General features: G+C 33.5%; 1 protein-coding gene across 7 annotated transcripts in view; it reads left to right on the top strand.

The window, feature by feature from the left end:
- The window catches only part of LOC101901103 (B-cell receptor CD22), a 533,140-nt gene that overhangs the window by 432,906 nt on the left and 86,217 nt on the right, over positions 1 to 14,017 (top strand). For all 7 annotated transcript variants that reach the window (XR_009342470.1, XR_009342471.1, XM_059123997.1 and 4 more), the window contains 3 exons: positions 3,263 to 3,361; positions 3,528 to 3,687; positions 3,792 to 3,903. Coding sequence is in view for 5 of the 7 variants with exons in the window: in XM_059123997.1 (XP_058979980.1) it covers positions 3,263 to 3,361; positions 3,528 to 3,687; positions 3,792 to 3,903 (371 nt within the window). In the remaining 2 variants the exon portion in view is untranslated. The remainder of the gene's footprint in view (positions 1 to 3,262; positions 3,362 to 3,527; positions 3,688 to 3,791; positions 3,904 to 14,017) is intronic.

A 14,017-nucleotide genomic window follows, 5' to 3' on the forward strand; every position in this document is an offset into this window, starting at 1 on the left:
CAGTCAGTCAGTCAGCACTTCACTTAACAGTTAACCATTACCCACGTTTCCTGTTAATACAATTCCTCGTTTCTAGTTTTTCTTCTTCTGCTATTTTCTATTCCATCCATTGGCTCACCTTTATTGGCCATAATGACATCATCCTCTTATAGGTCAGGTCAGGTTAGGTTGGACGATTACGCCGCCAGCCAGTGGTGTTGCCCGTAAGGTACTGTTGTTGTTGTTGGCGGTGTGTTGACAATGATTTGGTCATCGTACGTGCTAACATGTAATTGACAATAATTAAGTGCCAATTATTTTGTGATTTTTAAAAACGACGAAGCCACTGGGTCCCATCAAAGTGGGAGGGGGGACAATGGCATACCGGGGACTCATCAAGAGTGACACAATTCTAGAAATCAAAAGGGAAACAAAATATGGTATTTGTTGGAGAGTGTAAATAATTTTTTAAGTCGGGGGGAAGGAGGGAGGTATAATTTACATTTGCCAAGGAATTTCTAGGCAGACATTAAAGCCAAAGTAATGGCATTGAATTGGAATTTTAAGGGCTTCATTAAATTCCAGGTGGAAGGAATATTGATGGCTTAATTGAAAATTAGAAAAATTGTTAATTAATGAAACATACGCCCAAGATTTATTCCAGAAATTTTATTTAGAGAGGTCATCAAAAAAATAATATATTAATACAAAAAAAAAAAATAAATAAAATTAAAAAAAAATGAAGTAATAAAAATAAAAAAAATAATAATAAAAAAATAAAGATAATATAAAAAACAAAAAAAAATTGTTCAAAATCCAATGTTTCTTAGGCGGCTTATACTAAACTATACTAATTTAAACTACAGTTTTCTACAAAATAGGCCCCAGAAAATTTCAAAATATTTATTATAAAATAACCAATCATATCCTTTTTAAAAAAATCGATTATAAAAACTGGATATTATTAATATTTTTTTTTTTTTTTTAATAAAAAATATTTAAAAAAAAGTACTCTAAAAATCAAAGCTCATAACAAGAACATCCTGAAGAGGAATATCTAATAAATAACCAACTCATTATTAGTTTTCGCCACTCTTGAAAAATACAATCGTACATCAATAAATATCCTTTGAAAAATTCGTAAGAGTCTTTATTTTTTAAAAGTATTCAAAGGGATATAAGAGGGAATTTTTCAAAGGTTTTTCCTCTCGGGTGAGAAGATCAAGATTTTTTTTAAATTCTATTCAAGTACTCTCATGAAAAAAAGCCTTGGTAATTTAAGAATATTTTACAAGAATTTCAAAGGATATTTTCCTTGAAAGCTTTTCAAAAAATATTATTAAAGTTGTCAGTAATTTGGTCCTGAGAATCTTGAGTAATATTCTTAAAATACACATGTCATTTAAAATTAGGGTTCCTGGAAAAACTGAATTTTAATAAATCTTGAATTTCTCGCCCTAGGGTAAGAGAGGGGCTTTTAAGGATTTTTTAAAGAATTTATAGGGATGTAAGTTTTCCTGATGGTTTTCCCCGAGAGTCCTTTGTAACATATTCTTACAATAACCCTAACTATTTTTAATGAGGGTCCAAATTTTAAAAAAAAAATCTGAAATTATCCGCCCTATAGTCCTTGAGAAAAACTCTTGAAAAATTCCCTGTTACCTCCCTATGAGTTCTTTAGGGATTTGGGATTTTTTAAAGGATTTTTAGGGATGTAAGAGTAAATTTTCCTGATGGTTTCGCATGTGAGTCCTTTGTAACATATTCTTACAACATATTTTTAATGAGGGTCCAAAATAAAAAAAAATTGACCTATGGTCCTTGAGAAAAACTCAAAAAAAAAAATCTGAAATTATCCGCCCTATAGTCCTTGAGAAAAACTCAAAAAAATCTGAAATTATCCGCTCTATAGTCCTTGAGGATAACTCTTGAAAAATCCTCTCTTACCTCCCCATGAGTTCTTTAAAAAAATATGTACTCGTAAGGATTTCTAAAATTATTTATAGGCATGTAAGAGTGGATTTTTCAAAAGTTTTTCTCGGGGACAGTCGGGCAAGAAATTCTGATAGTTTTCCCTGAGGGTCCTTTAAAACACGTTCCTAAAATACTTTCAGCTATTTTAAAAAAGGGCCCTTTAAAACTTGTTTTTAAAAAATCTATAATTTCTTGCCCTAGAATCCCTGGGGAAAATTTTGGAAAAATCTCCTTTTGCCTCGCCACGAGTTCATTAAAAAATAAGGAGGGTCCAATATTAAAAAAAAATCTGAAATTATCCGCCCTATAGTCCTTGAGAAAAACATTAAAAAATTCTATCTTCCCTCCCCATGAGTTCTTTAAAAAATAAGCACTCTTAAGGATTTCTAAAATGATTTATAGGCATGTAAGAGTGGATTTTTCAAGAGATTTTTTCTCGGGGACACTCGGGCAAGAAATTCTGACAGTTTTCCTGTTGGTCCTTTAAAACTTATTCCCAGAATAAATCCAGCTATTTTAGAAAATGGTTCTTTAAAACTAGGTTTTAAAAAAATCTATAATTTCTCGCCTTAGAGTCCTTGAGAAAAACTCTTAAAAAAATCCCCTGTTATCTTCCTATGAGTTCTTTGAAAAAAAGGGACTCTTAAGGATTTTTTTAAAAGATTTTTAGAAAAGTAAGAGCGGATAAGAGGGGTTTTCTCAAGGATTCTCGGGAGAGAATTTCTGAAAGTTTTCCTGGAGGGCCTTTTAAAATACATTCTTAAAATAATCCTGACCAATTTCAATGAGGTCCCTTGAAAAAATAATTTGTAGAAATGTTGAATTTCTCGCCCTAGAGTCCTTAAGAAAAACTCTTGAAAAAAATAAGGACTTTTAAGGATTTTTAAACTATTTATAGAGATGTAAAAGCAGATTTTTAGAGCGATTTTTCAAGAAGATTTTTCCATTATAAAAAGTACTAAAAAATCCAAAATAATGGATCTGATAGACCTTCAATAAAATTAAAAGTCCCTTAGAAATAAATAAATGAATTGCAGTTTAGATTATTCTCCAAAAAAATACTTGATAACAACTTTGCATAAATTCCCTGAAAAATCTTTAAATAATTGACAATCATTCATCTTTAGCCTTTAAAAATCGCCTACAATTCAGGACTGTAATTAGAGCTGTATAAATGAATCATATTTCTTCGAAAAGATTTTCAACCTACCCAAAATGGAAACTCAATCCTTCAAAAATTATATTAAAAAAAAAATCCAGTGAGAATCCTTTAAATAATATTTTAAAATTTCTTTTTGTTTTCTTTTAGGTCTATGGAGCCCGTCCCCCAGTTAACCTGACATGGATGAATGCCACACAGACCATAGATCCAGCCGATAATGATTTGACAGAAATTCGCACCAAGGCGGTGAGTATTTTTTAAATCTTAATTTTATTTTTTCATTTACTTATATTTATATATTTTGTTTTTTAAATAATTCATATAATTTATATATTTAACTTATTATATTTTTTATTTATTTTTTTATTATTATTTTTTAACTAATCTTTGAAAATTTAAAATCTCCTTTCAGATCGAACAAGCCGACGGCACATTCTATACCCAATCAGATCTGCTCTTCAATGCCACACGTTTTGAAAATGACAAAGAGTTTCGCTGTGAGGCTGAAAATATTGTTACCAAAATGAATGGTGAAAAGCCATTCCAGGCCCTACTGGGCTTGGAGGTGTTCTGTAAGTTTTCTGAAAATTACTAATTATTACAACTTATTCCTTTCAAATAATCCCAGATGATTAGAATGTAAATCTAACCCACTTTCCTAACCATTTACTTGTAGATCCCCCTGTCATAACGCTCAATCCCCTCAATGCCACAGTGAACACCGGAGATAGTGTTCTACTCTATTGTGATTATGTGGCAAATCCGGCCACTCTGAAAAGTGTTGTCTGGTAAGTAGCTCACAAGGCAATTATGTGTGTTTGGGCTTGGGTGGGGGCTCTTTTTAATTTATAAAAATTGTTTAGATTTTAAATATTTTCCGAAAATTACAAAATGCTTTTTCAAAACTTCGAAATTACTTTTCATTAACTTCTATGGTCTCTGTAAATCCCACACTGCTCATTTCCCAGTGGTGGTGATGGAGGTGCTGCTGCTGCTGGTTTCGGGGCCAGTTGTAGAGATAGAAATTCTAATTAAAAGCAAATATAACATGGCTCACAACATAAACACTAGCATGTGGGATGCCCGCACGCACACATTTAAACAGCTGCCCACACTCTCCCAAACAGATGACAATGCACAAAACTAACAATTATTTGTGTGTGTAGGACTAACTGTCCTCAACCCACCTGCCTCTCTCTTCTTGCTCTCTCAACAACCACATTGGACATTTACTCTACAGCTCTACGGCAACTAGAGTTCTGGGAACAATAACGATTGTTCCACATAAACGGGCTATCATCATCTATTATAATTGTTAGACAGGATTTTTACTGCATTGGTATTGGAATGCACACATGCATGTGGTAATCATACGCACACACCTACACACATGAGTCAATTTCTCCCACAGAGAGAGAGAGGTGCATAGAACAGTTGTTGGCCAATGTTACCATGGACACGGAAACTGATGAATAAAGTGCATGATTGTGGTAATATGCGAAAGGGAATGTAGAAGTTAACATTTTTTTGGAAAAATAATTCAAAACGCCCAAAAGTATGCTTTAGAAATTAAATATTGAAACAATTATCAGCAAATCAGAAATATATGACAGATAAAAATTAGAGTAAAAAATAAACTACTAAGAAGGGATTTCATTAATATTTTGGTGTTTTAGTTTTTTTTTTGAGAAGCCTAAAAATATGCAGCAATAATTGTTTATTGTAATTTCCTATCGTCTATTTATTGAAAGGGATTTTTGGTTGCAAATATTACTTATATTTGATACTTAAAGCGTTTCCTAAAAATATGCAGGATGATATTAAGAACCTGCCTTAAAATTTTTTAAGGATCTTTAATAGGGAAAGGTATTTTTTAGACATTTTACAGAGCTTTTAAATGGCATTATATATTAATAATTTCCTCAGAGAAAGGATCCTATTAAGCGTTTACTAAAAACAAGCGGGATGCTATTAAAGACCGTCCTTAATTTTTTTTAAGGATCTTTTATAGGAAAGTGCTTTGTTTGGCACTTTTACAGGGCTTTTTCAATAATTTCTTATGAAAAAGGATACTTTTAACAAACTTTTTTTTTGAAGAAAATCAAAGAGAATACTCTTATTGAAAAATAACCCTTTTAAGTATAAAATAGAAAATATCCTTCAGTGATCTTCAGTCATCTGAAATAACCCTTTTAAGGATAAAATAGATAATATCCTTCAGAGATATTATCTTTCGAGAATCCCTTTTATGAAAAAAAAATTTATTTAATGGAACTACTTTCTGAGGATTCGTTCTCCGAAAAGGGTTTAAGTAATCCATCGCCTGCGAAATGTTTAAGAATTCTTTCTCTAAGAAAGAGCGCTTTTAAGCATCCTTTCTCAAATAACTGATGATTTTGAAGATAATTGCCTAAAGAAATTATGGGTTTGAAACCCAACCATCGAAAAGACGATAAATCGTAGTAAGGATACCTTTGAGAGTCCCTTTTTCCAAAAAAAACTTATTTTAGGAGCTTATTCTCAAAGAACACTTCTCTGAAGGACCTTTTTTTATAGAATATCGGTTTTTAATAGTTCTATTAGTGAAAATTCCGGTTTCGTTGGAAATATTGCTAGATTAACATACCTAAAGAGTTTCCTAAAAGTATGCAATGTAATCAAAAATCCCAAAAGTATGCTTTGTTTTAGTTAACAGAAACCTTATAAGAATATTTATGGGACATATGCCCAGAGCCACGGTTGAAATTAATATCCGCCATCAGACAAGTTCGAAATACATGACAGTTTAAAGCTATAGTAAATATGAACAACGTCTGATCGAATTCATCATTATTTAGGACTTTTAATTTCAAAATCAAAATAAAATGCAGCAAAAATCAATTTTTGTAATTTTTAGGATACAGCTATTGCCTCATTTCCTGGAAGGGGTTTTGGTTATAAAAAAATACCACATTTGAATACCTCGGGAATTTTCTAAAATATGTACATTCAGCTAAAACCCTAAAAGTATTTTCGGTTTTAATTTACAAGATATTATAAAGATTTTTATGGAGTCACTGTTGAAATTAAAATCTGCCATCAGACATGTTGGAAATATATGGCAGCTCAAAGATATAGTAAATATAAATAATATCTAATGGATTTCATCAACATTTAGGACTTTTAGTTTAAATTCATTATTGAGCCTAAAAATATGCAGTAAAAATAAATTTTTGTAATTTTTGGTATACCGCTATCGCCTTATTTTCTGGAAGGGGTTTGAATGCCTAAACAGTTTTCTGAAAGTATGCCAATTCAGCTAAAACCCCTAAAAGTATGCTCGGTTTTAATTTACAGAAACATTCTATAGGTCCGCTATATGACAGGAGCCGCCTTTGGTATTAAAATCTGCCAAAATACATTTAAGATATATATGACAGCTTAAGGCTATACTTCTAATGGATAACATAAACCTGTAGGACTTTTTGTTGGGAAAATGTTTGAGACGCCTAAAAAATACAGCAAAAATTTATTTTTGTAATTTGAAAAGCAACTATCCCCACATACCTCGAAAGGGTTTTTGGTTCTAGGGTGAATCCTTCCACCAGTGAACAGCGACGGTCGATCGAAATTTGTCCATTGTAAGGAGGTGTCCGTCGATCTCCTTTTGTTACATTTTGTTAAAGAAACAAATAAATAAGAATTTTTAAACTTTTTAATTCAACCTCCCACTGAGGTCCGTTCCTCCTTCAAATGGACAAATTTCGCTCGACTGTCGCTGGCCACTGTTGGGAGGTTTCACTGTAAATGGAACTAGTTTTCAATACCTTAAGAGTCTCCTAAAAGAATGCTATACTATCTAAAATACCAGGTTTTAATTTACAGATAAATGTCGCTATAAAGAGCGTTTCCTAAATTTTTCATTTTTTTAATTTACTCTCAAAGAGAAAACTGTAACTTCTGTGTCCTGCTACAAAATTTCCCATTTCCCCATCAATTTTTTTTAATAAATTTTCCTCGGCAAACCACGTCTCTGTTCACTGTTGGGAGGTTTTACTGAAAATGGAACTAGTTTTTAATACCTGAAAGAGTTTTCTAAAAGTATGCTATGCTATCTGAAATTCCATGTTTTATTTTGCAGAAAAAGGTAGCTTTAAAGAGCGCTTCCTTCAATTTTTAATTTTTCTTTTATTTACTCTCAAAAAGAATATTCTTAATTATGTGTCCTGGTTCCAAATTTACCCATTTCCCCATCAATTTTTTTTTTTAATAAATTTCCCCCAGCAAACCAAGTCAATTTTCCTTCTACGAAAAAGTTTAATTAAAAATTTAGTAATTCTGGTTTTTTTTCTTTTTGGGTAACTTCAACATTTGTTTCAAGCCTCAAAACAGGAAGTCAAATGGAGAAGAGGAGGAAGAAGAGGATACCTCAGAAAAAAAGTCAAAATATGAAATAGTTAAAAAACCAACACATGCACTTGTTGTTGTTGCCATTTTTCGTTTTGTGTCACTTATGTGTGAACAACGTTAGATTCTTAACAAGTTAGTTTTTTTCTTTCTTTCTTTTTCCACTGGCTTTGTCAGGCTGCCGGCAATAAAAACAGCAACTACAACAATAACACTCATGTGCACACTAATTGAAAATGCCACAAAAGCATGTGGCACATTGCACAGGCAGTTAAAAGACAAGACAGTAACTGCCAGCAATCATCACCAACAGAGGCCGAGGCAGCAGCAGCTGCTGCTTCAGCTGCAGTGGCAGTGGCAACGGCAACCGAAAACTTTCTGCCCACAATCAACTCCACAAATTGACAAACATTTTTGGAAATCCTTGAGAAAATTGAATTCACTCATTCACAGCAACCGGTGACAAGGACTAGAAACTAACGAAACACACACAGACACATGTGTGTTTATTTCACACACTTGGAATACTTTGCCAACTCTGGCTTAGTTCCTTGCAACGTCATCATCATTCTCTTTAACAGATGATGATGTGGAAGACTTGCAGCCACTACAAATGGTGGCTACAAATATGATGATAACATTTTAGTCTTTAGTTTTCCTTGGTGACTTTTTTCACTTCTTTTGTGGAAGACAAGCTCAATCCTCACATGTAAATCAAAAGGAAGCAAGACCAAGAAAAAAAAAATCTAAAGGAAAATGCATGTAGCATTTTTCCCAGGGAAATCTTAACATTTCCATCAAAATGTCTACGCCAAGATTTGGAACTTCATTTGCAAAAATGCACATTTGAGACCAGCAGCAGCAGCAGATGTGTGTCATTCCGTCCAGGACATGTGTATGTAAAAACATACACACACACACACACACATGTATGACACAACTCATTTGCCTTCGGTTTCATGTATTTTCATTGCATGCAACATCATGCGATAATAAAATATATTTGACACAAATATGTCCGACTGACTGTCTAAATGTCTAGTTGTGGGACATTTTTAACCAAACTTATGTAACGGCATTACAACATGCAAGCGTTGAACACAACCACAACAGAATAGCAGAAGCAGTAACAACGACAAATGTGGAAGACAGCGCAAGAAGAGTCTTAAGGATTCTTTTGAGTCTTAATTATGGAAGAGATTGCAAACTAAAGTCATCACCATAAGTTGGCTTTCGTATGTGTGAATGTGTGTTGGTGTGTCATGCCATACGTTACCATCCAGCCTTTAGTTTTAGTTGTTTTTTCTCATCTCTTGTTCTTTGTTTTTATATACGTCCTTCAACTGTTGTCATTGTTGCTGTTGCTCTTCCTTCCTTCTCACTAATGATAGAATGAAAATTGTTACACACATAAAGAGTCGCTTTTTATTTTAGTTAAATATTTTTCAGGAAGTAAAAGTTCTGGCTTAAGTACTTTGTGTAACGAGGATGGGGAGGGGAATTACTGGGAAATTTGGTTCAGAGGGGGGATAATAATTATGAGGCGAAAAAATCATGTTTTCTTTGAAAAAGGATTCTTCTACTGACTCGTTTTAGAGAGAGTGCATTTTAAGGGGAGAAAGAACCCTTTCTTTAAAAATTCTTCTAAGGTCCCTTTTGAGAAAAAATATGGCTCAAACAAAATCATAAATCCGGAAGCATGGAAGGAGAGTCTGTTCAAGGATTCATTCGAGGACAATGGGCGCTTCTTCGGAGCCTTATTTCAAAAAAATTTAAGGAAGAACCAATGTTAGAAAAACTCCACGAACCGAACCGAAGATTTTTCTGCTTTTAGGCACTCTTTATGGGAAAAGGATGCCCTGAAGGATCAGTGTTTCCCTGTTCTGAAAATATCCTTAAATGCTTTCTTAGTGAAGAATGCTAAAGGAAGGATAACTCCAATAATCTTATTTTTAAAGAAGGGTGCTTCCATAGATCCTTGCTTTAAAGGATTCTACCTTCAAGGGTCTTTTATAGATAAAAAAATATCTATATTGACTTTTTCTGGGAAGAACTGAACTTTAAAGTTTTATTTTAGTTTTATAAATTCATTTCTTGTGGAAATCGTGCATTATCTAAAAATTGAGCCGTTAATAGAGACAGGATATCAGGATTTAAGGACCAGTTGTTACAAACATTTCACCGCTTTCGGAAAGGGTGCGTTTAAGGTACTTTTCTTCATGATACAGTGATCTTAAATCTTTCCAAGAACATTTTCTAGAGGAAATGTGGAAAAGTACTTCGAATGTATGCTAAGAAGGATATGTGCTTTCCTGTTCTGGGAAAGGATACAATTAAGGACCCTTTCTCAGTAAGGTGTTGCCTTTTTCATACATATACATACCTTGAATGTACATAAAGGATGCAAAAACAAAGGATAACTCCAATAAACTTTTCTTAGAGAAGGGTGCATATATGGATCCTTTAAGGACCCCTCTTCGATAAAAAATTACTTTAAAAAAGTACTTCCAAGGACTTTTTTGGTAAAAAAGTATTTCATTTTTAGTGAAAAGATCTTTGAACAAGGATGCCCAAGGAAATAATACCTACAAGGATATCTTCTTGCAAAAAAGCGATTTAAGACTCTTAGTATGGAAAGGATACTTAAAAGGAACAATTGAAAATGTGAACATATTATTATCTCATCTTAAGGAAAGGGTGCTATTAAGGACCTCCCTTAAAAAAAGCAAGGGTGTTTTAATAACTTCTTAAGAAAAAGGATCCTTTAAAGGGCTTTTTTTGGAGAATAAAAGGAATGTATAATGTCTTCTCCCGGAGAAAAGGAACGAGGATCCTGTCCTCGAAAAAGGACGCTTTTAAGGATAAAATAGAAAATATCCTTCAAAGATCTAATATTTCGAGACTCTCTTTTTAGGAAAAAAGTTTTATTTAATGAAACTTCTTTCAAAGAGTACGTTCTTTCAAGGATTCGTTTTTCGAAAGGGGATGTTTTGAGGAATCCGTCACCTGAGAAATACTGCCTTTACGAATTCTTCCTCACAGAAGGGGCACAAGGATACTCTCTCAATGAAATTGTGATTTTGAATATAATTTCCTAACAAAATTATGCTTTAAGAACCCATTCATCGAAAATACAATGAAACGGAGCAAGGACGACTTTCAAGGACCCCCTTTTCCAAAAAAAAAATTGTTTTAGCGGTCAATTTTTAAAAAAAAGGCTTCTCTGAAGGTGTTTTTACAGAAAATCATTTTTTGATAGTTATATAAGTTTCTTTTTTCAGAATCCTCCATGACAAAAAATGAGTTTACCGACCCTTTCTAAAAGAAACAACATATTCAGGAGAAGGGATGATTTAAATATACTTCCATTGAGAAACAGCGATTCTTAGGACAAATTTTTGACGTCAAGTGCTTCTAGGGACTACTTCTTTGCGAAATACCACAACCTTTCCGAAAGCCCATTTTAAGTGATAACAGGTCTTTTAAAGGACCTTTCCTAAAGATGAGTTCAAGAGTTTTGTTGATTTTTTTCTAGATATATATCCCTCCTTTACTAAATGTTTCCTAGAGAAATGGAGCATCTACGTAGCCTTTATTTTGAAACAGAGTTTTTATCACCCATCTAAGAGTTGTGTGCTTGTCAGGACCCTTTCTTAAAGAGAGCGATTTTAAAAAGACTTTTTTTAAAGAAATATTGTTGATAAGAGTAGGGTTTCAGAAGTAGGTCTAAAACTCCTTTCCCACCGACAATGTGCGTTTTTAATTCAATTGTTTAATCTGTTTTCGTAGTAATTTTCTAAGGGAAAGATTGCTTTAAAGGACATTTAATTTTCAGGACTTTTAGGAATTTTAGTTTAAAAAAATGTTTGAGACGCCTAAAATTATGCAGCAAAAATATGTTTCTTTTAATTTGAAAAGTACTTTCATCACAAAAGGATCTCCGAAAATCGTTTTGGTTATACCGTAAAAACTTTCAACAGTGACCTGCGACGGCCGAACAAAATTTGTCCATTGTAAAGAGGTGTCCGCCGATCATCCTTCGTTACATTTTGTGAAAAAAAAAAAAACGAATAAATGAAAATTAAATATTTTTTAATTAACCTCCTTCTCCTTACAATGGAGAAATTTCGCTCGACTGTGGCTGCTTCAAAGGACATTTAATTTTCAGGACACTTTTGTAGAGATAACGTGCTCAAAAGACCTCTTCAAGGACTCTTTTATGGGAAAATATCGCATATGCTTCCCTTTCTTATAGATTTTATAGTCGTCTTTTCCTAAAAAGCGGTCTCAAAAAGACCTCTTTAAGGACTTAAAAAAGTCCTTAGTTAGTATTGAAATAACGAAATAAATAGTCCTGAAAATAAAATAAAAATTAAAAAAATAAATAAAACAATTTTAGGGACACTTTAATGAAGCTAAGGATTATTGAGGACTTTTTCGTAGACATTTTTTTAAAATCCTCCTGGCCTCAAGATACATTAAATCCGCTTAATTTCTCTTTCCCCATAATTCGCTTCAATCAATCTTTAAACTTTTATCACCTCTCACAAATAAATCATTTCCATCCCTTCCTTACCCATCCTCGTTTTTATGCAATTTTTTTTTCGTCACATTTCCTCAAAACTTATACATATGCAGGCCATATCTTTTAAGAGGTACTTGAAAAATTGTGTTATGCCATTCCGTGTACCATGTTGCCAAGAAGGCAGCAATGAGAGAAGAACAAGAGAGGACACCAGAAATAACAACAAAAATAGTCGTTGGGAAAAAAATCAGAGCCAAACTAAAGAGGATACAAACTTCTATAATGAAATAAATACGTATGCATAAAAAGCACACACATATACTCACTCATACAAATACTCCCACATTTAACTAACGAAATTCCCGGCATTACATATGCACAGCCAGCCAAAAGAAAAAAACTCGACAAGTCTTATCTGTTGCCAAACAAATACACTCACACATGTAAAAAACTCAAAACTGCACACATTGCGTATGAATGAGAGGGGCCTGTACTGGGGTTGCACATATATGGGGATATGGGCATGTATATGCATTTTTTTTTGTGAAGAACTTATGTGTCAGTTTTTTTTTTCTTCGTGTTTTGAAGTATTTGTCATGTCCCCTTGTACCCCCTTCAGGTTCATAAACTTACCCCCCCCACCTTTGCATATTTACTTGCACATCTCCACTGTGTGTGTGTTGTGCAACAATCATTCATTCACTCATCCTTAGCCTTAAAATATGCCAAGTATTTTTCATGTGGTGTCGTTGTCATGTGCGTGTGTGTGTGTGAAGGAGCTCTCAACAACATTGTTGTTGCTGTTTGCGTAAAAATCTTGTTTAGCTATATGTAAATGTAGAGTGGGGATAAGGGGTTGGGCATGGATGTTAAATGCAACATCCTTTCCTCGTACCACCACCAGCGACACCTACCTTGCAGCAGCTACCTTTCCTCGTAGTGGCTGGCACTTACAATGCCAACGAAACGTAAAATTAAAATGGCACAAAAATTTACATTTAAGCATAGGCCTTAACCATTTCACTTCCTTTTTGTGTGAGTTTTTTTTTCGCAGAATGTGGGGAAGGGGATGTCACGGAATTTTTTGTGTGTGGAGTTCGAAAGTTACTAAAAGATATAACGTTTGTTATTAAGCTATCAATGAGAGGTAGAATTTTAAAAAATTTGTCATGATGGTTGCGTTTTGTGAAATACCACAGGATCTTTATTCTCAGATGTCCTAACATGAGGGTATATAAAATCGTTTTTTAATAGTTCTATTGGAGAAAATTCGGCTCCATCACAACAAGATAGGTTTACCGACACTTTCTAAAAAAAGAACATATTAAGGAGAAGCAATGATTTATTTGCTCTTTCTTCGTTGGGAAACGCCTGCCTCTAAGGACCAACTCTTAGAGAAAGAGAGATGATTTTCTGGACACTTTCTGGGGACAAATTACATTCTAACTGCACTTCTTGGGGAAAAGTCCTTTTGGTGATGTCCTTTTTTAAAGATATACCTTTTTTACTAGATTTTTCCTAATAAATGCCAAGTCTACGTGACCTTAATTTTTCAACAGTTCTTCTAGAATCCCATCTAAAAAAAGTATGCTTGTAAGGACCCTTTATAGGAGAAAGAATATATTCAGGAGAACGGATGATTTAGTGAATATTTCTTCGTCGGGGAACGTCTGCTCCTAAGGACCAACTCTCAGAGAAAGGACAATTTTCTTGACACTTTCTTGGGGACAAATGTCCTTCTAAATAGACTTCTTCGGTAAAAGTCCTTCAGGCAATGCCCTTTTTTAAGCGATCCTAGGATCCTTTAAATATCTTTTCTAGAGAAACAGGAAATATTTTTAAAGACGTGTTTCTAGGGACCATTTCTTTGCGAAATACCCCAACCTTTCCAAAAGCCCATTTTAAGGAAAATCAGTTTCTTCAAAGGTCCTTCTTTCTTAAATTCCTTAAAGAGTTGTGGGAGGTATTTTTTCCAGGGAATGTCCTTTTTT

Source organism: Musca domestica, unplaced genomic scaffold (assembly GCF_030504385.1).
Source record: "Musca domestica strain aabys unplaced genomic scaffold, Musca_domestica.polishedcontigs.V.1.1 27, whole genome shotgun sequence".
In the NCBI taxonomy this organism is placed as follows: Eukaryota; Metazoa; Arthropoda; class Insecta; order Diptera; family Muscidae; genus Musca; species Musca domestica.